The sequence below is a fragment of the Aquarana catesbeiana genome, linkage group LG03 (genome assembly GCF_042186555.1).
Source record: "Aquarana catesbeiana isolate 2022-GZ linkage group LG03, ASM4218655v1, whole genome shotgun sequence".
Lineage (NCBI taxonomy): Eukaryota > Metazoa > Chordata > Amphibia > Anura > Ranidae > Aquarana > Aquarana catesbeiana.
In genome coordinates, this window is record NC_133326.1 from 568,946,933 (window position 1) to 568,973,180 (window position 26,248).

General features: G+C 42.7%; 1 protein-coding gene across 1 annotated transcript in view; it reads right to left on the reverse strand.

Moving 5' to 3' along the window:
* The window catches only part of LOC141132901 (cystine/glutamate transporter-like), a gene marked incomplete in the record, with an annotated part of 56,836 nt that overhangs the window by 25,472 nt on the left and 5,116 nt on the right, over positions 1-26,248 (reverse strand). Inside the window, 6 exon segments of the mRNA XM_073621857.1 lie at positions 4,911-5,034; positions 5,851-5,895; positions 20,348-20,447; positions 20,793-20,918; positions 22,205-22,320; positions 23,421-23,547. Coding sequence (XP_073477958.1) covers positions 4,911-5,034; positions 5,851-5,895; positions 20,348-20,447; positions 20,793-20,918; positions 22,205-22,320; positions 23,421-23,547 — 638 coding nt within the window.

Consider the following 26,248-nt stretch of genomic DNA (forward strand, 5'->3'; position numbering starts at 1 on the left):
GTTGTGCCCATCAGAGTGCCCCTTAACATAAAATGTGCCCATCAGCATGCTACTTATTTTATGTTAAGGGTCATGCTGATGGGCACATTTCATGTTAAGGGGCACTCTGATGAGCATATTTTATGTTCAGGGGCACTCTGGGCATATTTTATTTTAAGAGCAACACCGATGGGCACATTTTATGTTAAGGGGCACGCAGATGGGCATGTGCTCATCAGAGTGCCCCTTAACATAAATTGTGCCTATCAGAGTGCCCCTTATCGTAAAATGTGCCCTGCTCATCTGCATGTCCCTCATTTTATGTTAAGGGTCAATCCGATGGGCACATTTTATTTTAAGTGGCCTGCTGATGGGTACAACAAAATGTGCCCATCAGCATGTCCCTTAACATAAAATAAGGGTCATGCTGATGGGCACATTTTATTTTAAGGGGACACACTGATGGGCACATATTATGTTAGTGGGGGTACACTGATGGGCATATATTATGTTAAGGGGGTACTCTGACGGGGACACCTGAAGTGATAGGGCACTCTGATGGGAATACCTAATGTAAAGGGGCACTCTAAAGGGGACCCCTGAGGTAAAGGGACACTCTGATGGGGACACCTGATGTAAAGGGACATAATGATGGGGGCATTGTGATGGGGACACCTGATGTAAGGTGGCACTGCGATGGGGACACCTGATGTAAAGGGCATTCTGATGACGGCACCTACTGTAAGTGGACACTCTGATGGAGACAAATGATGTAAGGGGGCACACTTATGGGAGACACCAGATGTAAGGGAGCCGTCTGATGAAGAAACCTGACGCGAATACCTGATATAAGGGGGTACCCTGACGGTGGCAACTGATTTATGGGGTAGTCTGATGGGGACACCCAATGTAATGAATTACTCTGGTAAGGGGAAACACTATTGGGGACATTTACATTCAGAGTATTACAATCGTTAATGGCACAGACTTGTGATTCGGACCTCGGCCGTAAATTTTTTTAGAGACCGGACCTTCTTGAATTTTAATTCACTACCCCTGGTATAGAGTGCATAACAGAAGGAAGAAATGGTGACTATTGTATGGATGTGAGCGATTGGAGTGAGTGTTAACTATGGGCAGGGATCGGCAAGGTGTCTGTGAGCGGTGTTTGCAGTGTCCGCGGCCGCTGTTTTAGGGTAGGAGCTGGTTTAGGTGTCCCCCATGCCCCGGTGTTCTGCCGAGAAAGTTCCTCTTGGCGGATAAGGACCCCCCTCTACTGCGCAGGTGCAGCGTTTGCATAGTAGGAGCCGGCGGAAATAGCCGAAGACGAATAGAATAGAAATGAGCTGTACATGGCGCCTGTAAGAGGGCACCTTGCGGGCTCGCTTCGCTCGCCACGCTTCAGTCACGGCCTCGCTTCGCTCGGCACTTTTTTATTCTCCCTCTAGGTCCACTTGGATGGTGGGGCTTCAACCTGGACCCAGGGCGCAAGTGCCGTGTACAGCTGATTGAAGTTTTTTAGCTTTGGCTATTTTCGGCGGCTGCTAGTCCTTCGTACTGCGCAAGCGATGCGCCTGCGCAGTACAGGGGGGTCCTTATCCGACAGGGAAACTTTCTCAGCAAGACACCGGGTCCCGCACCGCTGTCCACCTGGGTGTGAAAACTATTGGTTGCTAACGTCCTAACAGCCAATCAGGTGCAGGGAGATCCTGGCAGCCTCTAGTGCTGCATTTCCCAGCACTAGAACTAGCTGCTCTCCCGACCTGGAGTCTGACCTGACCGTTCATCCAGTCTACCGGCCAATACTGAGAAGAGCAGAGCTGCAGCAATCATCACATCCCCAGGATGAGGCACAGAGTCTGTCAGAATGCTTCTGAGATTTACACGAGGAGAGACCAGTGTGTCATCATGATGTATGTGACCGTGAGTATAGAAGTGGCACATACCCCACATCTGCTGCACCCATTCAGTCTGTGTGTGCCTATTACTTTGGGAGGGGGAACCTCTACTTATCTCGAAGCAGTATACTTCTTCATGATTGGAATCCCTTCCTTTTTTTTCCACTTTTCCACTCTTGTATGTCTGTAGTCTCCGATCCACTCTTGTATGTCTGCAGTCTCTGATCCACTCTTGTAGTATGTCTGATGGAAGAGCAGCAACCCTGCTCAAAGACGGTGGGGAAAAGTTCTGTCCAAAAAAAGTTCTGGGGACAGGGGGGCTGAGTGTGAGGTGATGGAGGCTCCCTTTGAGGTAAAATAAGGTACGGAGGCTGCGCTTGAGGTGACAGATTCTGTCTAACAGTATACCACAAGCAGTCTTTATATAAATGTTATTTTAAACTTATTTGTACTTGTAGAACTAGGCCAGAGAGTAGACGGTGTTTTTTTGATGGTTTTAATTTGAAATGTACCTTGGTGTCCTTCACTAAGGTCTGTAGTTTGTTTGCGCCCCCAAAAATTTTGAGCACCAGCCGCCACTGGAATAGAATATGGGTTTATGAGTTTTGCATATCATTGCCTTCAGTGTTCTGCTTTTTTTTACACAGCATCCCAGAGTTCAGTTTTAAGTGGGCTTTTCAGCTAGGGCTGCAACTAACGATTATTTTCATAATCGATTATTGTTTCAATTAATCGATTAATCGGATAATAACCTTAAAAAAAAAAGTGGTGTATAATTTAGCTAATATGTAAAGTTTAAAAAAAAAAAAAGCAATTTATTCTTAAATATCTCTATGCAGTGGTAAATATAAACAACCAACTATATGGTTAGGGAGCAAAATATTGAATCCACTCTGAGAATAACAGACAGAAGAGATATACTGTATATACACTATTAGAGGAGATATACTGTATACACTATTAGAAGAAAAATAGTTTTTTGGCCAATTTGTTTTTGGGCAGATTAAAAAACACAAATTGCTGCAAAAATGCATTACATGCTTTTCTGCAGCTTCTCCATTGAAGTATATTGAACCAAAAAAGCACCATTTTGCGTTAAAAAAAAAAAAAAAAGTCCCTGACCCTTTCCAAATATGCAGCGGCTGAAAAAAAGCATAGATGTGAACGTGTCCCATAGAAAACCATGTTAAATGAACTGTAGTGTGTTTCTGCAAAAAGCACCAAAAAACACAGATGTGAACCAGGTCTAAGACGTTTAGTAACATAATGAGGTTAAAAAAAACTAAAATGAGCCCTTTATAGTACAAAAAAAGCAAATAATCGCTACTGTTCGGGGTTCATTTTTTTACTGTAGAACTGTGAAAGTAATATTTACAGTAGCAATTATTTGCTCTTTTTGTATTATAAAGGGCTAATTTTATTATTTTTAACCCCATTATGTTACTGGCCGATTAATCGATTATGAAAATAGTAATCGATTAATTTCATAATCGATTAGTTGTCGATTAATCGATTAGTTGTTTCAGTCCTATTTTCAGCAATAACTTTACAAATGTCCATGAATAAATCTGTAACAGGTCCCAATAGACATATATGCAAAGAACTTAGAGCGCCGCTCAAAGAACTACAAGCCTTCCCCTGCAGTCCAAAGCACAAAACAGATGTTGTCATTCAAAGAAGCTCATCCAGGCTAGCAGGAGCAAATTAGAAGACAGAAGGTGGAAACACTGCACACCGGAGTCCAGTCACTATACAAATAGGTAAAAATCTCTGATTTCTTTATGTTTCTAGATCATTATGATTAAACCCCATGGGTGGGGTGAAACATGTCAGAGGAGTGTAGTCAGGAGGAGCTTAGGCTGAAGCAGTTTCTTCACCTGTCTGTATAGTGGCTGGGCTATGGAGTGCAGCGTTTCCACCTTCTGTCTCTTAAGTCACAATAGACAGCAACAGTATAAGAAGCAGTCCTGGAGCCCTAGTCCAGTGGCTTTGCCAAGAATGAGATGACATCATCAGTCTACTCCAGGTAGCAGAAATCCTTCAATACAACATCAAAAAATGTGCTTTTGATTATAATTTCCCTGACTACATTACCTGCCATAATAGTTCAAGCAGGTACCACTAAATGGGCCTGGGCACAGCTATTGGACAGATTCCTGTTCAGATTCCCACTTTTATGTAGTAGATGATGGAAGGAAGAGTTGGGACCCATTAAAGATGATGTATGGGATGTTCTCAAATCCTCACAACTCGTATCTTTGTCTCCCTTACAGTTACCACAACTCTTTATACTTCATAAAGTAGAGTTTATCGCACTCCTAAGTTACTTTGAGATGACTCTTGCTGCAGCAAATGTGGTCACCCACATGGGAATCTCATTCACTTTATCTGGCACTGCCAGAAATTGATGAGGTATTGGGAAAAGATGCTCAGAACAATTAATGGTCTCTTTGGGGTCTACCTTACCATGCTCACTTGTATCTTAGGCTATTACGACTCTTCCCTTACGGATGAAGATATGGTTATAGCAATTACTAGATCATTATTTACTATATGCATTTTGATAGGCCTAAAGTAGACCTCACCCAACCCACCTTCACTTTAAGACTGGATCACCAAATTCAATAGGTGCATTTCATTTGAAGAACATATCTTTCTCCTACATAATGCTATGTATACGTTAGGCTCAATATGGTCTTGCTGAACAGAGTCTATAGGCCTAGCCATTAAGGAAGCTTGGTTACTAGGCCCTTTCCTTTCCTTAAGGTAGCTCATGTTTTCATCTAATTGCTGTGGTGTAATTTATATCTGCTGGAGGAAATGTTTGAATACTGATCTGTACTCTGTTTTTCTTGTTTGTTTTTTTCTCGCTGTCTCGCAAGGCAGCATATTTCTATGCAAACGCTATAAAAATAACTTTCATAAATAAAATCTGATAAAAAAGATATGACTGCTCCCATCAGATGATTCTAAGAAAGTTGCTTTGTTATAGACTTGCTAACCTACCTCTGCAAAGGTAAAGTCAATACTCACCATGGCAACAGCTTCAGAAGCCAGCACTTCATTGGTTGTGAGGACAGTGTAGTACGCCACATTGGTGAGCAGGTAGCAGATGGTGACTATGATCAGTGACACAATCACAGTTATGGGGATATTCCTGGGAAAAAACACACTGGTGCCAATTAGGCATTGACACCTTTTATTACCAACATATAGAAACTAATATTGAAATATGCAAGTAACCCTGGTAAAACATGATGTATGATATTTTCTTGCAGAGATAAATTTATATATATATACACTATATTACCAAAAGTATTGGGATACATGAACTTTAATGGCACCTAGTCTTAGTCTGTAGGGTTCAATTTTGAGTTGGCCCACCCTTTGCAGCTATAACAGCTTCAACTCTTCTGGGAAGGCTGTCCACAAGTTTTAGGAGTGCGTCTATGGGAATATTTGACCATTCTTCCAGAAGCGCATTTGTGAGGTCAGGCGCTGATGTTGGACGAGAAGGCCTGGCTCGCTCTAATTCATCCCAAAGGTGTTCCATCAGGTTGAGGTCCGGACTCTGTGCAGGCCAGTCAAGTTCCTCCACCCCTAACTCGCTCATCCGAGTCTTTATGGACCTTGCTTTGTGCACTGGTCCAAATCATTTGGTGGAGGGGGGATTATGGTGTGAGGTCGTATTTCAGTGGTTGGACTTGGCCCCTTAGTTCCAGTGAAGGGAACTCTTAAGGTTTTAGCATATCAAGACATTTTGGACAATATAGTGCTCCCAACTTTGTGGGAACAGTATGGGGATGGCCTCTTCCCATTCCAACATGATTGCGCATAACAATGGATAACTCAAGAGCCCATACAGGACAGGTGGTAAATACTTAAAAAAAATCTTGATTATGCTGTCACACTGTGCTATGGACATAGATTTGACAGAGAGTTTATTTTGCATCAAATGAAAAAGTCGACTTACCTTTCTGGGTTTACTATCTCTTCAGTAACAAAAGTAACATAAAACCTGGAATTTAAATGAAAAAGGAATGACTAGACACAGGATAATAGATTTTGTGTCCACAGACCATAATATTCAAGACTTTAAAGATGAATTCCAGGCATGGTATATTGTTACATAGTGACATTGGTCCAGCTTGGAGCAATGTAACTATGTATATACCTTACCTGACCTTCTCCTGGAAACTGGGAAACCGGGAAGTAGACATAGATCCTTCAGTGCTCTCCACATAGCACGGGCACCATTCAGAGAATGCTTTGCATTTTCTGAATTATTGCAAAGTGTTCTCTGATCGGATGAGAAAATGTCCACAATACCACAATCGCATACTTATATTATGGTCCTGGATCCTGAGCCACTGTTAACACTGCACTGTCTGCATTTCTGTTGTCCACTTTCTGGGCTGGTATGTAACTTAAACAGATCCAGTGATTATTTTTAAATCTCAAACCAAATCCATTTCAGAAAGGGGTTAATATTACTGCAGCACCTTTCATGCCTCTTTACTTCCAGTCTGTGCACCCATATCGTAGGTTCAGATGAACATTCTATAGTGGTGACATAAGAAGCAGGAGTGCATTGGGTCTCTTGTTTTTCCTGGTCCATTGTTTAGCTAATATAAATGAAAAGGACCAGCGGTGAAGTAAGCCCACTAAATACAACATTTTACACCTCCCTCTGACTAACTGTACATGAATGGCAGAACCCAGTGGAAGCATCCATTGGGAGGGTGACAACACTGCTCCTCCTTACAGATCTGTTTAGAAAGTGATGTCACTTTAACAAAGGAAGTGGAAAGATAAGCTGTACTTAGCAGGATCAACAGGTTGAATTAAGAGAAAGGTTTACAGCAATGCACAGCACAACACATTAACCCAGAGAACATCAAATGCACCAGCATTGCAGAGCACTATAATGCACAGTAACACACTGCAACAACAGCCAAGTGTAAATGGGGCCTAAAGGGAAGATTTTAAAAAAAGGCAACATGGAACAAGTGCAAGGTAAGCAAACCTTAATGACCTATTCACACCAGTGGGTATGCTTTATGCTATGTATAACGCATGCCCACTGGCATGCACTGTAATATGGAGGAGTGCTGAGTTGTTACAATGCATCACTTTGTTTTCCTATTTTTTCTTTTTTTAATTAACTTTATGTAACTTTATCATTTCATTTATCTCTATGCACCACAGCACATTGCAATCTAACACTCTGTGCTGCTTCAAAATACAGCATGTCCAACCTTTTCTAAGCACATTGGTACCAATGTGTGTGAACTAAATTATTACTACATAAGGCAAATTGCTTTAGGACTGTGTTGGGAAAAGCTGCATTGGCGTATGGAGTGAATGAGCCCTGTGACATTATGAAAGGCAAGGTGATTGATAGACGTTATGTTTCACCTCGCATGTATTCATTTGCTGAGAATTAAGGTGGAATCCAGTCCAGGTTTTAGCAGCCATCTTGGCAGGGTTGGTTCCGGTGTCTTGCCGAATAAGTTCCTTCGGCGGATAGGTTCCCCCCCTGTACTGCGCAGGCGCAGCGCCTGCGCAGTACGTACTACTGTCAGCCGCCGGAGATAGCCGAAGCTCAAACGATTCAATCAGCTGTACACGGCGCCTGCGCTCTGGGTCCAGGTTCCTTCCCCACTATCCAAGTGGACCTAGAGGGGGAATCTAAAAGTGCCGAGCGCAGCGAGGCCGTGCCCGAAGCGTGGCGAGCGGCCCTCTTACAGGCGCCGTGTACAGCTGATTTTCAGCTGTTCCGCTTCAGCTATTTCCGCCGGCTTCTACTGCGCATGCGCAGTATAGGGGGGAACTAATCCGCCGAGCAGAACTTTCTCGGCAGAACACCGGACCAAATTTTGCGGTCCACTTGTATCCACCAACAGGTGGTATAAAGTAAGCAAAGGATTACTCTTGGAATCCAGTCCAGGCCTGGGACTCAAGCAGCTCTCTCAGGTTTTTGGCTTCCTATGTGAAATTTGCTTTGTGAGAGAAAGATAATGTTTGTGTTATCTTTGTTTTGTGGGTGACTGAGAGAAGCTCTTCACCTCTGAGCTAGGAACCTACAATCACACCGAGAGCACCCCCCTAAACCGCGTGTACGAAATCACGTACAGGTACGTGATTTTGCACACCTGGGCCACCCTGCCGCAGTAAATGTACGTGGGGCAGTCTGGAAGCGGTTAGGAAAACCTGACGTTTGGACTACCTTTTTCCCAGGGAAGGTGATCACCCCTTGAGCTAACCCCTGACATATGGTGGATTTTTGGCGGGCATCTTTCTGAGCAAGTGGAAAGATGGATGACTGCTGTAGGCCATTGCAGCCCAGCAGGAAATCAACCACCAGTTTGCGGAGGCCCTGGTAGAGTTAAAGAAAGGGTCCGCAGGTCCTTTGCTGGTGGAATAGAAATGGTGTGTGCCAGCTATTACCTGCAGAAGATGACACCTGCAGATGATGTGGAAGCTTACCTATCAACTTTTGAAAGAGCTGTTGTTCGAGAAGGATGGCAAAAAGAGTAATGGGCAGGACTGCTAGCACCCTTTCTGACAGGAGAATCCCAAAAGGCCTATTTTGACCTGGAACCAGATGATGCTCAGGATTATGAGATGCTGAAGGCTGAGATATTTGCACGCCTGGGCATCACCATTGCAGTCCGGGCTCAACGGTTGCATCGGTGGTCACACAGTACTAATAAGCCACCCCGCTCCCAGATGTTTGATTTGATACACCTCATCAAGAAGTGGCTGCAGCCAGAGGCTTTGTCAGTACCTAAGATTGTGGAGTGTGTGGTCATGGACTGTTATTTGCGTGTGCTCCCTGCCACTTTGAGGAAGTGGGTCAGCCATGGGGACCCTAAGACTGCAAACCAGCTGGTGGACCTGATGGAGAAACTTGTCCGTACCCCACCCCAATGTCGATAGAGGTGAAAAACCGCTTGGAGGATCAGGTAAGACTGTTCTGGGGTTCAAGGGCTTGGGGGAAAAATTACAAGACTGTTGCTACAGATAATGAGACTATGGGCTCAGGACCTGGAGACTGGCCAAATGGGTCAGGAACGTCTCTGAAATCGTTTAGAGGACTGGATACAGAACACATAAAATGTTATTGTTGCCATGCGCTAGGTCATATTGCTGCTAACTGTTCCTTAAATGATGAACCAATGCAATGTGATAATGCATATGTGAAATGTGAAAAAACGCATGTCTCTTTTTGCACATGTGGCATGTACTGCATCATGTCAGGGACGCATGGAAAAACAAATGTGTATTATTTCAGTTGATGGAAAGCCAGTCACTGCTCTGCTAGATTCTGGTAGTGTTGTGACATTAGTCAAAGGTGATTTTGTAAATCCTGCAGTTACACCCTAGCACTATTGGAGTTATTTGTATACATGGGGACACACGTGACTACCAGACTGCTGTGGTTGAGGTTGATACCCCTTGGGCACTGTAACAAATTCAATAGGGGTGGTGCCCTCACTACTTCATGAAGCCCTACTGGGCAGAGATTTTCCACACTTTTGGAGTTTATGGGAAAACAAAAGGAGTCAGGAGGACAGAGCGCCCCCTGCTGAGAAAACACTGGAACTCACTCCGGACTTTTTGATTGCAAAACTGAAAGGTAAACTGTTGGTGTGTCCAAGGAAGGGGTAGACCCTTTTCCTTTTTCTGTAATGGCTGGGGAGCAGGAGGAGCTTGAATCCCACCCCCTGCTTGAGGATAATGAACAAGAAATTATCTCTGACTCTAATGCCCTGTACACACGGTCGGATTTTCCGACAGAAAATGTGTGATAGGACCTTGTTGTTGGAAATTCCGACCATGTGTGGGCTCCATCACACATTTTCCATCGGAATTTCTGACACACAAAGTTTGAGAGCAGGCTATAAAATTTTCCGACAACAAAATCCGTTTTCGGAAATTCCGATCGTGTGTACACAAATCCGACGCACAAAGTGCCACGCATGCTCAGAATAAATTAAGAGACAAAAGCTATTGGCTACTGCCCCTTTTATAGCCCCGACGTACGTGTTTTACGTCGCTGCGTTCAGAACGATCGGATTTTCCGACAACTTTGTGTGACCGTGTGTATGCAAGACAAGTTTTAGCCAACATCCGTCGTAAAAATCCATGGATCTTGTTGTCGGAATGTCCGATCATTGTTCGACCGTGTGTACGGGGCATATTAGTGAGAGTGGGCAGAACATAGTGCCTGACTTAGAAGTCAGGAAAAATGATTTTTGTACAGAACAACTAAGACACCACACTCAATAGAGCCAGAGAAAACATTAAAATGATGGATGGGGAACCTGTTGAACCTAATGTAGGGGTGTCTTTTCCCTACATGGCTCTTAAAAATAACTTGCTGTATCAGGTGGTAAAGCAAGGGGAGGAGGAGATAGAGTAGCTAGTGGTTCCCAAACCCTATCGCCGGATGGTATTCGATTCAGCCCATAGTCATGTAATAGGTGGATATCTGGGTATAGAGAAAACCAAGGAGAGAATAGTGGCGGCACAGTGGTGTAGTGGGTAGCACTCTTGCCTAGCAGTAAAAAGGGTCCCTGGTTTGAATCCCAACCATGACACTACCTACCTGGAGTTTGCATGTTCTCCCTGTGCCTGCGTGGGTTTCCTCCGGGTACTCCGGTTTCCTCCCACACTCCAAAAGACATGCTGGTTGGCTTCTGTCCAAAATTGGCCATAGTATATGAATGTGAGTTGGGGACCTTGGATTGTGGGCTCCTTGAGGGTAGGGATGTATGTGTGGAGTGCTGCGTAAATTGACAGCGCTATATGGGTAGCTTAAATAAATAGTGATATAATAGATGAGCATCTTAATGAGACACAATGTACAGGGATAGGGATAATTGTAGACACCCACACTCACTCAGGTTGAGTGTGGGTTCCCCAGACGACGCCATTTGTGGTGAAACGTACGTCGGGAGGTTGACGCTCTGACATCATCGCCATTTTCAGTGTGGACGGGTGCTCGCTATGCCGGCCGTCTGCTGTATTTTTACATACTTATGTGAGTTTTCTACCTTTTATCTATTAAATCGTTTTTATCAGTATTTCACTATGGCCAGTTCTTTTTTATTTACATGCTTGTGAGATGTCATTTTGGAGTGTCTGCTGTATCCCCCGGTTCCTGGCGCAAGCAGTCCAGAACGCCAATGGATCTCTCATACTGCTATTGAACATAAGCTGTGGTTGGCTTGCCTTGCGGTAAGCGCATTATTTGCCTGGTGGTGGATCACGTAGTGTGGTGTGGTTAACCGTTACTGAACACAAGCTGTTGTTGGCTTGCCTTGTGCTACGATGTATACAGTCTAAGAGCACCATCTGGATTCTCCACACCAAGACGTGATACAGGCTGGTGTTCGCTTGCCTTGCGGTAAGCGCAATTATTGGGTATTTGCGGATACTGTATGGGTTGTCACTCATATTTTTTACACCATTGACTCTGGTTGGATTCACCCAAGGGGTCTTTCTCGGACTGATTTCAGATCATTACTTCACATTTTTATTTTCTGTTACTATATATGGACACTTTTTTATTCGCAAATATTACATATGGACACTCATGTTTGATTCATACATACATGTGTTGACCCATGTACTTTTCATAATTTAATTTTTAATATTTTTCAACATTTTTGTATTTATATATGTACTTCCTCACGGAAGTCTTTGAGATTGCTTCACGTGTTTCACTTATATTTAGCGCGGTTATTTCTTTTTCATTAGTTATTTTAGTGCACATCTCACTGTTTAACTGCTGCTTTTTGGGGGGATAGTTTCTATAGGTAGCGCAGTATTTTTTTGTTTTTCTGTACTCACTCAGGTTGAACTGGATGCACTGGGGTCTTTATTCAACCTTACTAACTATGTAATAACCCCGAGGTTACATGCAGATGTCAAAAGATATTGTGAGTCATACCCGAGTGTCAGTATTCTGCGCCATCGCCCGATTTTTGCAGTCCGCTGGTAACGTTACCAATAATTTAAGTGCCTTTTGAAAGAATTGGCATAGATCTAGTGAGACCAGTAGTAAAGTCTGCCCGGGGCCATCAGTACATACCGGTAATACTGGACTATGCCACACGATATAATGAAGCCATTCCCTTGCATAATACCTCAGCTAAGACTATTGCCAGAGAGATTGTCCATGTACAGTATTCAGTCATGTGGGTATTGCAAAAAGACTTTTTAACCACTTGCCGACCGCCTAACGCAGATATACTGCGGCAGAATGGCACGGGCAGGCAAAATCACGTACCCAGGGCCCGAGGCGGTCGGCTTCTGTCTGGGAGCGATGAGAGGTGAGGGGGAGACCATCCATTCGTGGCCCCCCCCCCCTCGCGATCGCTCCCAGCCAATCAGATTCTTCCTCTGCTGCTGTATAGTAAACAGCAGCAGAGGAAATTATGTCATCTCTCCCCTGCTCAGTATTTTCCGTTCCGGCGCCGAGGAGAGAAGACATCCGAGTGAGTGCACCAACACACACACACATTAGAACACGCCAGGCATACATTACACCCCCGAGCAGCCCCCCCCCCCCCCCCGTCACACTGACACCAAGCAGTTTTTTTTTTTCTCCTGATTACTGCATTGGTGTCAGTTTGTGACAGTTAGTGTGGTAGGGCAGTTAGTATTAGCCCCCTTTAGGTCTAGGGTACCCCCCTAACCCCCCCCTAATAAAGTTTTAACCCCTTGATCACCCCCCGTCGCCAGTGTCACTAAGCGATCATTTTTCTGATCGTTGTATTAGTGTCACTGGTGACGCTAGTTAGGGAGGTAAATATATAGGTTCGCCATCAGCGTTTTATAGCGTCCGGGACCCCCCATATACTACCTAAAAAAGGTTTTAACCCCTTGATTGCCCCCTAGTTAACCCTTTCACCAGTGACCACCGTATAACTGTTACGGGTGACGCTGGTTAGTTCGTTTATTTTTTATAGTGTCAGGGCACCCGCCGTTTATTACCTAATAAAGGTTTAGCCCCCTGATCGCCCGGAGGTGATATAACTTAGGTTTTAGGGACAGATAGGGTTTGCGTCGCCCCAGGCAGCGTCAGGTTAGCGCCAGTACCGCTAACACCCACACACGCAGCATACACCTCCCTTAGTGGTATAGTATCTGAACGGATCAATATCTGATCCGATCAGATCTATACTAGCATCCCAAGCAGTTTAGGGTTCCCAAAAACGCAGTGTTAGCGGGATCAGCCCAGATACTTGCTAGCACCTGCGTTTTGCCCCTCGGCCCGGCCCAGCCCAGCCCACCCAAGTGCAGTATCGATCGATCGATCACTGTCACTTACAAAACACTAAACACACATAACTGCAGCATTCGCAGAGTCAGGCCTGATCCCTGCGATCGCTAACAGTTTTTTTGGTAGCGGTTTGGTGAACTGGCAAGCACCAGCCCAAGGCAGCGTCAGGTTAGTGCCAGTAGCCATAACACCCACGCACGCTCCGTACACCTCCCTTAGTGGTATAGTATCTGAACGGATCAATATCTGATCCGATCAGATCTATACTAGCGTCCCCAGCAGTTTAGGGTTCCCAAAAACGCAGTGTTAGCGGGATCAGCCCAGATACCTGCTAACACCTGCGTTTTGCCCCTCCGCCCAGCCCACCCAAGTGCAGTATTAATCGATCACTGTCACTTACAAAACACTAAACGCATAACTGCAGCGTTCGCAGAGTCAGGCCTGATCCCTGCGATCGCTAACAGTTTTTTTGGTAGCGTTTTGGTAAACTGGCAAGCACCAGCGGCCTAGTACACCCCGGTCGTAGTCAAACCAGCACTGCAGTAAAACTTGGTAACGTGGCGAGTCCCATAAGTGCAGTTCAAGCTGGTGAGGTGGCAAGCACAAGTAGTGTCCCGCTGCCACCAAGAAGACAAACACAGGCCCGTCGTGCCCATAATGCCCTTCCTGCTGCATTCGCCAATCTTAATTGGGAACCCAGCACTTCTGCAGCACCCGTACTTCCCCCATTCACATCCCCAACCAAATGCAGTCGGCTGCATGAGAGGCATTTTCTTTATGTCCTCCCGAGTACCCCTACCCAACGAACCCCCCCGAAAAAGATGTCGTGTCTGCAGCAAGCGCGGATATAGGCGCGACACCCGCTATTATTTTCCCTCCTGTCCTGACAATCCTGGTCTTTGCATTGGTGAATGTTTTGAACGCTACCATTCACTAGTTGAGCGTAGGGTACAGCATTGCACAGACTAGGCGCACTTTCACAGGGTCTCCCAAGATGCCATCGCATTTTGAGAGACCCAAACCTGGAACCGGTTACAGTTATAAAAATTACAGTTACAAAAATAAAGTGTAAAAAAAAAAAACCACAAAAAAATATATAAAATAAAAAAAAAATAGTTGTCGTTTTATTGTTCTCTCTCTCTCTATTCTCTCTCTATTGTGCTGCTCTTTTTTACTGTATTCTATTCTGCAATGTTTTATTGTTATTATGTTTTATCATGTTTGCTTTTCAGGTATGCAATTTTTTATACTTTACCGTTTACTGTGTTTTATTGTTAACCATTTTTTTGTCTTCAGGTACGCGGTTCACGACTTTGAGTGGTTATACCAGAATGATGCCTGCAGGTTTAGGTATCATCTTGGTATCATTCTTTTCAGCCAGCTGTGGGCTTTCATGTAAAAGCAATCCTAGGGGCTAATTAGCCTCTAGACTGCTTTTACAAGCAGTGGGAGGGAATGCCCCCCCCCCACCACCACCGTCTTCTGTGTTTTTCTCTGGCTCTTCTGTCTCAACAGGGAACCTGAGAATGCAGCTGGTGATTCAGCCAGCTGACCAGAGACCAGAGTGGCTCCAAACATCTCTATGGCGTAAGAAACCGGAAGCTACGAGCATTTCATGACTTAGATTTCGCCGGATGTAAACAGCGCCATTGGGAAATTGGGAAAGCATTTTATCATACCGATCTTGGTGTGGTCAGATGCTTTGAGGGCAGAGGAGAGATCTAGGGTCTAATAGACCCCATTTTTTTCAAAAAAGAGTACCTGTCACTACCTATTGCTATCATAGGGGATATTTACATTCCCTGAGATAACAATAAAAATGATTTTAAAAAAATGAAAGGAACAGTTTAAAAATAAGATAAAGAAAAAAAATAATAAAGAAAAAAAAAAAAAAGCACCCCTCTCCCCCCCTGCTCTCGCGATAAGGCAAACGCAAGCGTCGGTCTGGCGTCAAATGTAAACAGCAATTGCACCATGCATGTGAGGTATCGCCGCAAAGGTCAGATCAAGGGCAGTAATTTTAGCAGTAGACCTCCTCTGTAAATCTAAAGTGGTAACGTGTAAAGGCTTTTAAAGGCTTTTAAAAATGTTTTTAGTTTGTCACCACTGCACGTTTGTGCGCAATTTTAAAGCATGTCATGTTTGGTATCCATGTACTCGGCCTAAGATCATCTTTTTTATTTCATCAAACATTTGGGCAATATAGCGTGTCTTAGTGCATTAAAATTTTAAAAAAGTGTGTTTTTTCCCAAAAAAATGCATTTGAAAAATCGCTGCGCAAATACTGTGTGAAAAAAAAATGAAACACCCACCATTTTAATCTGTAGGGCATTTGCTTTAAAAAAATATATAATGTTTGGGGGTTCAAAGTAATTTCCTTGCAAAAAAAATTTTTTTTTTCATGTAAACAAAAAGTGTCAGAAAGGGCTTTGTCTTCAAGTGGTTAGAAGAGTGGGTGATGTGTGACATAAGCTTCTAAATGTTGTGCATAAAATGCCAGGACAGTTCAAAACCCCCCCAAATGACCCCATTTTGGAAAGTAGACACCCCAAGCTATTTGCTGAGAGGCATGTCGAGTCTATAGAATATTTTATATTGTGACACAAGTTGCTGGAAAAAGACAATTTTTTTTTTTTTTCACAAAGTTGTCACTAAATGATATATTGCTCAAACATGCCATGGGGATATGTGAAATTACACCCCAAAATACATTCTGTTGCTTCTCCTGAGTATGGGGATACCACATGTGTGGGACTTTTTGGGAGCCTAGCCGCGTACGGGACCCCGAAAACCAAGCACCGCCTTCAGGCTTTCTAAGGGCGTAAATTTTTTATTTCACTCTTCACTGCCTATCACAGTTTTGGAGGCCATGGAATGCCCAGGTGGCACAAAACCCCCCCAAATGACCCTATTTTGGAAAGTAGACACCCCAAGCTATTTGCTGAGAGGTATAGTGAGTATTTTGCAGACCTCACTTTTTGTCACAAAGTTTTGAAAATTGAAAAAAGAAAAAAAATTTTTTTTTCTTGTCTTTCTTCATTTTCAAAAACAAATGAGAGCTGCAAAATACTCACCATGCCTCTCAGCAAATAGCTTGGGGTGTCTGCTTTCCAAAATGGGGTCATTTGGGGGGGTTGTGCCACCTGGGCATTCCATGGCCTCCGAAACTGTGATAGGCAGTGAAAAGTGAAATCAATAATTTACGCCCTTAGAAATCCTGAAGGTGGTGATTGGTTTTCAGGCCCCGTACGCGGCTAGGCTCCCAGAAAGTCCCACACATGTGGTATCCCCATACTCAGGAGAAGCAGCTAAATGTATTTTGGGGTGCAATTCCACATATGCCCATGGCCTGTGTGAGCAATATATCATTTAGTGACAACTTTGTGCAAAAAAAAAAAAAAAGTGTCACTTTCCCGCAACTTGTGTCAAAATATAAAATATTCCATGGACTCAACATGCCTCTCAGCAAATAGCTTGGGGTGTCTACTTTCCAAAATTGGGTCATATGGGGGGGTTTTGTGCCATCTGGGCATTTTATGGCCTTCAAAACTGTGATAGGTAGTGAGGAGTGAAATCAAAAATTTACACCCTTAGAAATCCTGAAGGCAGTGATTGGTTTTCGGGGCCCCGTACGCCGCTAGGCTCCCAAAAAGTCCCACACATGTGGTATCCCCATACTCTGGAGAAGCAGCTGAATGTATTTTGGGGTGCAATTCCACATATGCCCATGGCCTGTGTGAGCAATATATCATTTAGTGACAACTTTTTGTAAATTTTTTTTTTTTTGTCATTATTCAATCACTTGGGACAAAAAAAATAAATATTCAATGGGCTCAACATGCCTCTCAGTAATTTCCTTGGGGTGTCTACTTTCCAAAATGTGGTCATTTGGGGGGGGTTTGTACTGCCCTGCCATTTTAGCACCTCAAGAAATGACATAGGCAGTCATAAACTAAAAGCTGTGTAAATTCCAGAAAATGTACCCTAGTTTGTAGACGCTATAACTTTTGCACAAACCGATTAAATATACGCTTATTGACATTTTTTTTTTACCAAAGACATGTGGCCGAATACATTTTGGCCTAAATGTATGACTAAAATTGAGTTTATTGGATTTTTTTATAACAAAAAGTAGAAAATATAATTTTTTTTCAAAATTTTCGGTCTTTTTCCGTTTATAGCGCAAAAAATAAAAACCGCAGAGGTGATCAAATAACATCAAAAGAAAGCTCTATTTGTGGGAAGAAAAGAACGCAAATTTCATTTGGGTACAGCATTGCATGACCGCGCAATTAGCAGTTAAAGCGATGCAGTGCCAAATTGTAAAAAGTGCTCTGGTCAGGAAGGGGGTAAATCCTTCCGGGGCTGAAGTGGTTAACGGATCAAGGCATACCATTTATGTCCAGAGTCACTAAAGATTTGTGTAAGTTGTGTAAGTTGTTCAAAATCTCCCATCTCCGTACCTCTGTCTACCACCCCCAAACTGATGGTCTTGTGGAGAGATTTAACAAAACACTCAAAAACATGTTTAAAAAGGTGGTGGACAAAGATGGGAGAAATTGGGATTTTTTTGCTGACATGCCTCATGTTTGCTATACGAGAGGTACCTCGGGCCTCTACAGGGTATTCCCCTTTTGAACTATTGTATGGTAGACATCCCAGGGGATTGCTAGATGTCGCAAAAGAAACGTGGGAGGGAGAGACTATGCCTTATAGAAGCGTCATCAAGCATATCTCACTAATGCTAGATAGAATCGCGGCTGTCATGCCGCTTGTACAGGAACATATGGAGCAAGTCCAGGAGTCCCAGAGAAGGGTTTATAATCGCGTGCTAAAGCCCAAACCTTCAACACTGGTGAAAGAGTGCTGGTACTAGTCCCCACGGTTGAAAGTAAATTCCTAGCAAAGTGGCAAAGTCCCTTTGAAATTATTGAAAGAGTAGGGGAAGTAAAAACTACAAACTTTACCAGCCAGGAAAAGGTAAACCAGAGCAAATATATAACGTTAATCTCTTGAAACCCTGGAAGGACAGAGAGACTTTACTGGCAGTCCCAACACCCCAAAAGGACATTCCTCTGGGACACCTGAAGTACCCATATCTGAAACCTTGTCAGTGGCCCAACAGAAGGACGTTAAAGAGTTTGTGAGTAAAAATAGATACTTTTTCTCTCACCTGCCCGGACTGACCACAGTTTTACAAGCATGACATATTTATGGAACCAGGTGTCTGTGTAAATGTAAAGCCCTATAGAATACCCGAAGCTAGGCGAGAAGCAGTTGCAAATGAGATAAAGAACATGTTAGAGTTGGACTTGATAGAGGAGTGTCACAGTGACTGGTCAAATCCCATAGTGTTGGTCCCGAAAACCAGATGGAACTATAAGGTTTTGTAATGATTTCAGGAAGTTGAACAGCGTTTCCAAATTTGATGCGTATCCAATGTTTCGGGTCGAGCTTGTTGACAGATTGGGAAGTGCCCGGTACATACTACTTTAGATCTGACTAAAGGTTATTGGCAGATACCTCCGAATTTTCAAAAGAGAAAACAGCGTTTTCTACACCCGAGGGGTCTTTACAGTATAAACGGATGCCTTTTGGTTTGCATGGTGCTCCTGCCTCATTCCAGAGAATGATGAATAAGACGTTAAGACCACATGGCCAATACACAGCCACCTATTTGGATGATGTAGTCATCCACAGGGAATCTCATTTGCCCCGGGTGCAAGCAGTAGTAGATTCCCTTAGGAAAGCAAGACTCGCTGCCAACCCTAGAAAGTGTGCCATAGGCTTGGAGGAGGCCAAATACCTTGGCTAACTTATTGGTTGAGGGCTGATCAAGCCTCAGGTCATTAAAATTGAGGCGGTTGGAAAGTGGCCCCAACCTATAAATAAAAAGCAAGTTTGTGCATTTCTTGGGATCACAGGATACTACAAGCGTTTTATACCCAATTTTGCCACCATTGCAGCCCCACTGACAGATCTGATGAAGGGTAAAGGGTCGGTCATGATTAAGTGGAATCCTGAGGCAGAAAAGGCATTTCATATGTTTCAAGCAAGCTTTTTGTGCACAACCTGTGCTTGTGACCTCAGATTTCACAAAGGAGTTTGTGGTACAGACAGACGCCTCTGATGTGGGACTGGGTGCGGTACTGTCCCAAGTCAGAGACGGTGAGGAGCACCCAGTGGTCTTCCTGAGCAGAAAGCTGAACAGACATGAGAAAAACTATGCCATTGTTGAGAAGGAATGTTTAGCTATCAAATGTGCCTTAGATGCCCTGAAGTATTACCTGTTGGGGAGACCATTCAAACTAGTCACCGATCATGCCCCTCTCAAATGGATGTGTGATAACAAGGAGAAAAACAGTCGGGTGATAAGGTGGTTCCTTACTCTTCAAGCATTTAAGTGGAGTGGAGCATAGAGCTGGGAAACTTTAGAATAATGCAGATGCCCTTCCCCATATTCATTGTCTAGTTGGGACAGTTGTTCAGCCGCAGGGGCTTGAGCAGAGGCGGGGATATGTGACATTATGAATAGGGAGGTGATTGATGGACGTTATGTTTCACCTCGCATGCGTTCATTTGCTGTGAATTAAGGTGGAATCCAGTCCAGGTTTTAGCAGCCATCTTGGCAGGGTTGGTTCCGGACCAAACTTTGCGGTCCACTTGTGTCCACCAACAGGTGGTATAAAGTAAGCAAAGGATTGCTCTTGGCCTGAGACTCAGGAACCCAAAAACCTGAGAGAGCTGCTTATGTGAAGTTTTCTTTGTGAGAGAAAGATAATGTTTGTGTTATCTTTGTTTTGTGGGTGACTGGGAGAATCCCTTCACCTCTGAGCTAGGAATCTGCAATGTTTAGTTAGTGCCTGGATGGCAAGGATTTATTTTCTGGTTTGTTTGTTTAATTTTCATGCAACCTTTTTAAATAAAACTGGCTACAAGTCAGATTTTTAATAAATCCTGCCGTTTGGACTACCTTTTTCCCAGGGAAGGTGATCCCCCTTGAGCTAACCACGGACAGCCCTTAATGACTTTTTCACGTTCAATAGATTTTTATTGAAAAATGTAAGTACAAAACATAGCGTAAAAGGACTTTCTGTGATTACCAAACAGATATTAGACAGCTAGAACGTAGCTCCCGATAATCTAAAAACCTTAATGACTTTTTAAAACTTACCAGCCTCCAAATGCAAACATCCCCGAATAAAAGGCCAGGGGTATTTTATCCAGAGCTAGGTTGGAGGTATCAAACGCATCCTGGAAGTTCTCTGTGCGTCCTGGAAGCAGAAGACAAAACACATAGGTCTCAATCCATCATGAAATAATGTCTAACTTTATCTTTCACCCTACATCAGATCTAAATGTCAGAGGTGACCCAGGCCTTATACAGCCATGGTAATGAAAGCGGAACTGCAGGCAAATATAGGAACCACAAAATATCATTTTTAATAACCATAATGTCAGTGTTATACCAATTTGGCTGCAAACGTGGAAATACACAATAGGTTATAGGCTGTAGCTCATAGCAACCAAAGACCAACTTTACCTGATCACTGAAATCACACTGACATTGTACATAACAGGGAACAGCCAACAAAGACAGGTCACCAAATCCTACCTACCAGCGGCTAATGCCATCATTCCAGGCACTATGATAAGTCCAATAGCCACTAACTTCAGTAAGGTGAATATAGTCTGAAGATTTGCTGACCAGCTCACACTCCAACAGTTCAGTGCGATGATGAACGCTATATAAACACAAGGTTGAATGAAAGAGTTACATAATTTGTATAATGGCACCTGAAACTGCATTTTGCGATTGTAGTGTGTTATGAGATTGCGGGCAGAATTGCAGCGATTCTGCCACAATCCCAAAACGCCAAGTGTGAATGGAGTCTGAAAAAAACACAGGTCCATCCTGTTCCCATGTGTGTGTGGTTTTTATGCTCTAACAATTCCCATTAATTCAAACTAGTTCTCATGTATGTAGTGATTCTATAGTGTTTACTGATTTCTGTAAGAATTCTGTTGTGATTATTATTTTTATTATTCATTATTCTTATATCATAGCTACATAGATAGTCAGTTTTATTTAAATACAAAAGTCCATCAATTTCAAACAATAGAAAAAAAAAACTAGAAAACCTCCATATACACAAAACTATACTCAGTTGATCCAGAGGAAGGCAAAAACAAACAAAAAAAAAAAAACAATAAAGCATGATCCAATCTTTCCTGATCCCCCAGAAGGCAATTGGATATTCCTTGGATCAACAATCTCTGGTGCTATTACCTATAAATCTTAGTATCCAGTTATATTGTGTGCCTTTAGGAATGCATCTATCTCTTTTTTAAAACAAACTGTTGAGCTAGACGTAAAGCGTGTCCCCTTGTACTTTGTTATGAGCTGCAAGTGAATAACTCTGTACCAAGTTCACTATATGGACCACCTATCTATATTATATATGATAGCCATATTCACCCTTAATCATTCCTACTCAAGAAATAATAATGTAATAGTTAATTAATCGTGCGAGTATCAGCGGTAAAACAATGGAGCCTCCATCATTTTACGACTGATGCTGACATGATTACTTACCGATTGCTGTTTCAACCATCTCCTGCCATGGATCGGTTTGGCCAGGAGCTCTGTGTTTTGAGTCTCCAAAACATTTTGATGCATTGTGTTAAGCCCCGATGAAGGGAGATATGACCCCCCCCCCCCCCCCCCCCAAAATGCCTTGGCTGTCTTTAAGAAACAATCTTAATATATTGGTGTTCATTTTGGTCTCAGTACAACTGCAGCTGGTATTTTGTATCTTGTGGGAGTTTTTTTTGTTTTTTTTTTTTTTTGTTTAATAATGTGAAAAAGGTTATTTTGCAGTTCTGAGATCTCCATATTGCTTTGCAATAGGACTGTCAAGATCTGTACTACATGCATTTGTGCTTTGTATGTACAGCTGCTGTAGGCTTTGTGGAATTAATAATGTATAATACATTAAAAAAAAAGTATAAGCTAAAAAAAACAGCTTACCAATGCCAATGGCGCTGATGAGTTTCACAACCATGGCTGGAGCATGACACGGGGCAAACAGCGGTTCTATTATGTACCGTCCAAACGCCAGACAGACCACGGCGATATTTGCTGGCCTAGAAAGCACACACTAGAATAATTCATACATGAAACCATAAGACATGGATCTAATGGGCTGGAATTATTCAAGCATTTGAAAGAAGAACTGTCTGTGTCACCATAGTAACCCATTTCCAACTGTCATTTTTCCTGTGTAGGTTAAGAAGAGGAATAATCTGATTGGCTGCAATGAGCAGATTTCAGGATCCTAGCACAGGCAGAACAGTTGGACTCATGATGTCTATAGCATCCTCCCTTTCCATCCTCAATGCTTCATTTAGGGCCCATTCACACCACTGCTTTGCAATAATGCAATGAATCGGCTGCCTTTGTGCAAGACACGCTAATGGACCCTAAAGAAAGGGAGCAGTTGATTCTGCTTTTTAACACCTTTTTAACAAGCCATATTAAACCCAAAAGCAAACATTAATATATTGCAGCTTACCAATTCTTAGTTGTGATGGCTGCATTCCTTTTCTTTTTTTAGGCTTTCTTTCACCTGGTGATCCAGCTGGTAATATAATGTGTGTGATTCTGCAGAGCCGGCCTGCACTGCAACAGTAACGCCACAGTGCACGGTGGTTAAAAAGGTTTTAAATACGGGTTACAACCCCTGTCAGGTTTTCGCTGTTGGTGTCCCTGCTGGAGAGATTTACCCTGCCCTGGAGACATGACATGAAAGGAGAGGAAAGCTCCACGCAGCATAGAGAACCCCACCTCAGACACTTCCCCTTTGGGACATTTACTATGAGATGGCTGTGCCGGAACATCACTTTCGTTACATATTCTGATGGGTAATGACTTTCTGACAGGACACCCCCTCTTTTTTGCTTTGGTGACAACAGGTATAACCCTCATTTACCCTCACTTTTTTTGCACAGAATTATCCAATTATTTACAGTCAGACATTCTTGGTTTACAAATGCAAATTGCCTGGTTGTCATGTTGATCCTCACTCTTGAACAATCCCAATGCCAGTATGTAAAAGATTTGCATACTGACTTTACTCTGAATATCCTAACCTGCACACTTGTTTCAGGTCAGGGACTCAAAAAGGATGAGGACTGGCATGACAGTCAGGCATCCGACATTTTCACATTGGGGTGTGACAGGTTACCGTATCATAACAAATTCAGCCCACAGCCTCAAGAAGGCAGGGATGGGCCCCAGAGTCTCCAGCAAGTAGATGTAGTGCCCACCGGATTTCTTTATAGATGTGCCAAGGTCAGCATAAGACAGGGCGCCTGGATCACACAAGAGAGACAGACATTCCTGTTATACATTGGAGGAGATTTACAAAGGCTCATTAGCAGTCTGCAAGTTCTCTTACTCAAAATACCTGATTATATAACATACATAGAGCTAAATCACCTACGCAGGGGGACTTGTGTTCACACTGACTGTGGAATAGTCTAATTCTATGTTCAATAGAGAAATGCACAAATGCTATTTAACACTAAACTATATCCTTATTCTCCAAAAATAATCCCTACACATCTACTACCCAATGGCCCTGTAACCTATTTTTCATGAAATTATTTCTTTCTGTGTTTTTCTACCTCCTTGTAATGTCTTTCGTGAGCTCCTGAACCATTCCTTCTTCCCCTTACTCCCCTTTGCTTGGAACAAGCAGTATACATTAGTTGTGGTCATATGCATTGCTCTATGCACACTATATAGTCCATAGTCCATATCTGGAGTGCATGTAGCCATCCTCTAATAGGAATGTGGTTCACAGCTGGGAAAAAGGAATTTGGAGTTAAAGTTTTACTAAACCCAGGACCCTGCATTTACTATATCTGGTCTCCCACAGTACACAGAATATGGAAATGCAATTACAGTGGGGACGGAAAGTATTCAGACCCCCCTTCAATTTTTCACTCTTTGCTTTATTGCAGCCATTTGCTAAAAATCATTTAAGTTCATTTTTTCCCCTCATTAATGTACACACAGCACCCCATACACAGAATTGTTGACATTTTTGCAGATTTATTAAAAAAGAAAAACTGAAATATCACATGGTCGTAAGTATTCAGACCCTTTGCTCAGTATTTAGTAGAAGCACCCTTTTGATCTAATACAGCTATTAGTCTTTTTGGGAAAGATGCAACAAGTTTTTCACACCTGGATTTGGGGATCCTCTGCATTCCTCCTTGCAGATCCTCTCCAGTTCTGTCAGGTTGGATGGTAAACATTGGTGGACAGCTATTTTTAGGTCTCTCCAGAGATGCTCAATTGGGTTTAGGTCAGGGCTCTCGCTGGGCCATTCAGAGATTTGGATGTATCCGAATCTCCGAATGAAATAGTAACGTTAGTTTGTTTTGTTTATTCATTTTCTAACGAATTCCAAATTTTCAGAACGATTAGAATTTGGATCAAAAAAATGATCGACCGATTTGAATTTTGTGTAAAGAATAGCTGGTGATGCCACCTGATGACCCCGCCCCCATGTGACATCAACGACCAGTGCATGCTGGGTCAGTGATGTCACAAGGGGGCGGTGCAACCAGGTGATGATGGCAGATAGCCCCGCCCTTTACCTATTTAAGAACTGTCAGATGGCGGAACTGGCAGATGATGGTAGCCTTTATCACGGGTGGATCTTTTTATTTTTAGGGTCCGGCGGTGCGGGGGGCATCTTGATTGACAATGGATCTACATTGGGGAACATTGTTTTTTTTTTTTTTTTTTTTTTTTTTTAAACAATAAGCTTTTATTGATGTTAAAATATAGCATTTGTACAATCATACTAACATTTGTACATGAGTATCATATAAAAATATAACTGTATATAATTGAATTTAATGATAGAGTATTTTACTAGGGAAACCAACAAGATGGCTTTGTAATCAGCCTATCTTTACATCAATTGTTTATTTGAAATACTCTGAATTTATGTATCAAAATATATTATTTAATTCAAGAGAAAATTAAATTCAAGGGTCTATAAAAATACCCTTCTAAATATATATAGTAACAGAAATGAAAAGTAAAGAGAGGGAAAGAAGAGTAAATAAAATCATTGTTTGTTTTTTTATTTTTAATAAAAGAATTGTCAAAAACTGTGTGTGTGTGTGTTTTTTTTTTTTTTTTCTTTTTGACACTTTTTTGGTGAATGAGTATGGGGTACAATGTACCCCATACTCATTCGCATGGGGGGGGTGGAATCTGGGGGCTCTCGTCCCCTCCCTTTCCTGACCTGCTGGGCTGCATGTTCGGATAACGGTCTTGTATGGATTTTGGGAGGGACCCCACGTCGTTATTTTTTTAAATTCCGGCGTGAGGTTCCCCTCAAAATCCATACCAGACCCAAAGGGCCTGGTATGGATGGGGGGGGGGGGGGGGGGCAGTGAGTTTTTTTTTTTTTTTTTTTTCACATTTTTGTATCGCCGGTAATAGTTTAATAGTTTTTTTTTTTTTTTTTTTTTCAAGGAAGCTTTCAGCCAGGAAAATCAATTTAAATATCTTTTTTTTTTCTTTATATATGTCTGTTTTGCTGCAGCAGGTTCTATACATGGTACAGATGCGCCACTTTACAGGCAAACTAAGAGGACCCCCCCAGGCACTATATTTAACCACTTCAGCCCCGGACCATTTGACTGGCCAAAGACCAGAGCACTTTTTGCGATTCGGCACTGCGTTGCTTTAACTGACAATTGCGCGGTCCTGCGACGTGGCTCCCAAACAAAATTGACGCCTTTTTTTCCCCACAAATAGAGCTTTCTTTTGGTGGTATTTGATCACCTCTACGGTTTTTATTTTTTGCGCTATAAACAAAAAAATAGCGTCAATTTTGAAAAAAAAAAGCATTAATTTTTACTTTTTGCTATAATAAATATCCCCTATAAAAAAACTTTTTTTTCCTCAGTTTAGGCCGATACGTATTCTTCTACATATTTTTGGTAAAAAAAATCGCAAGAAGAGTTTATTGATTGGTTTGCGCAA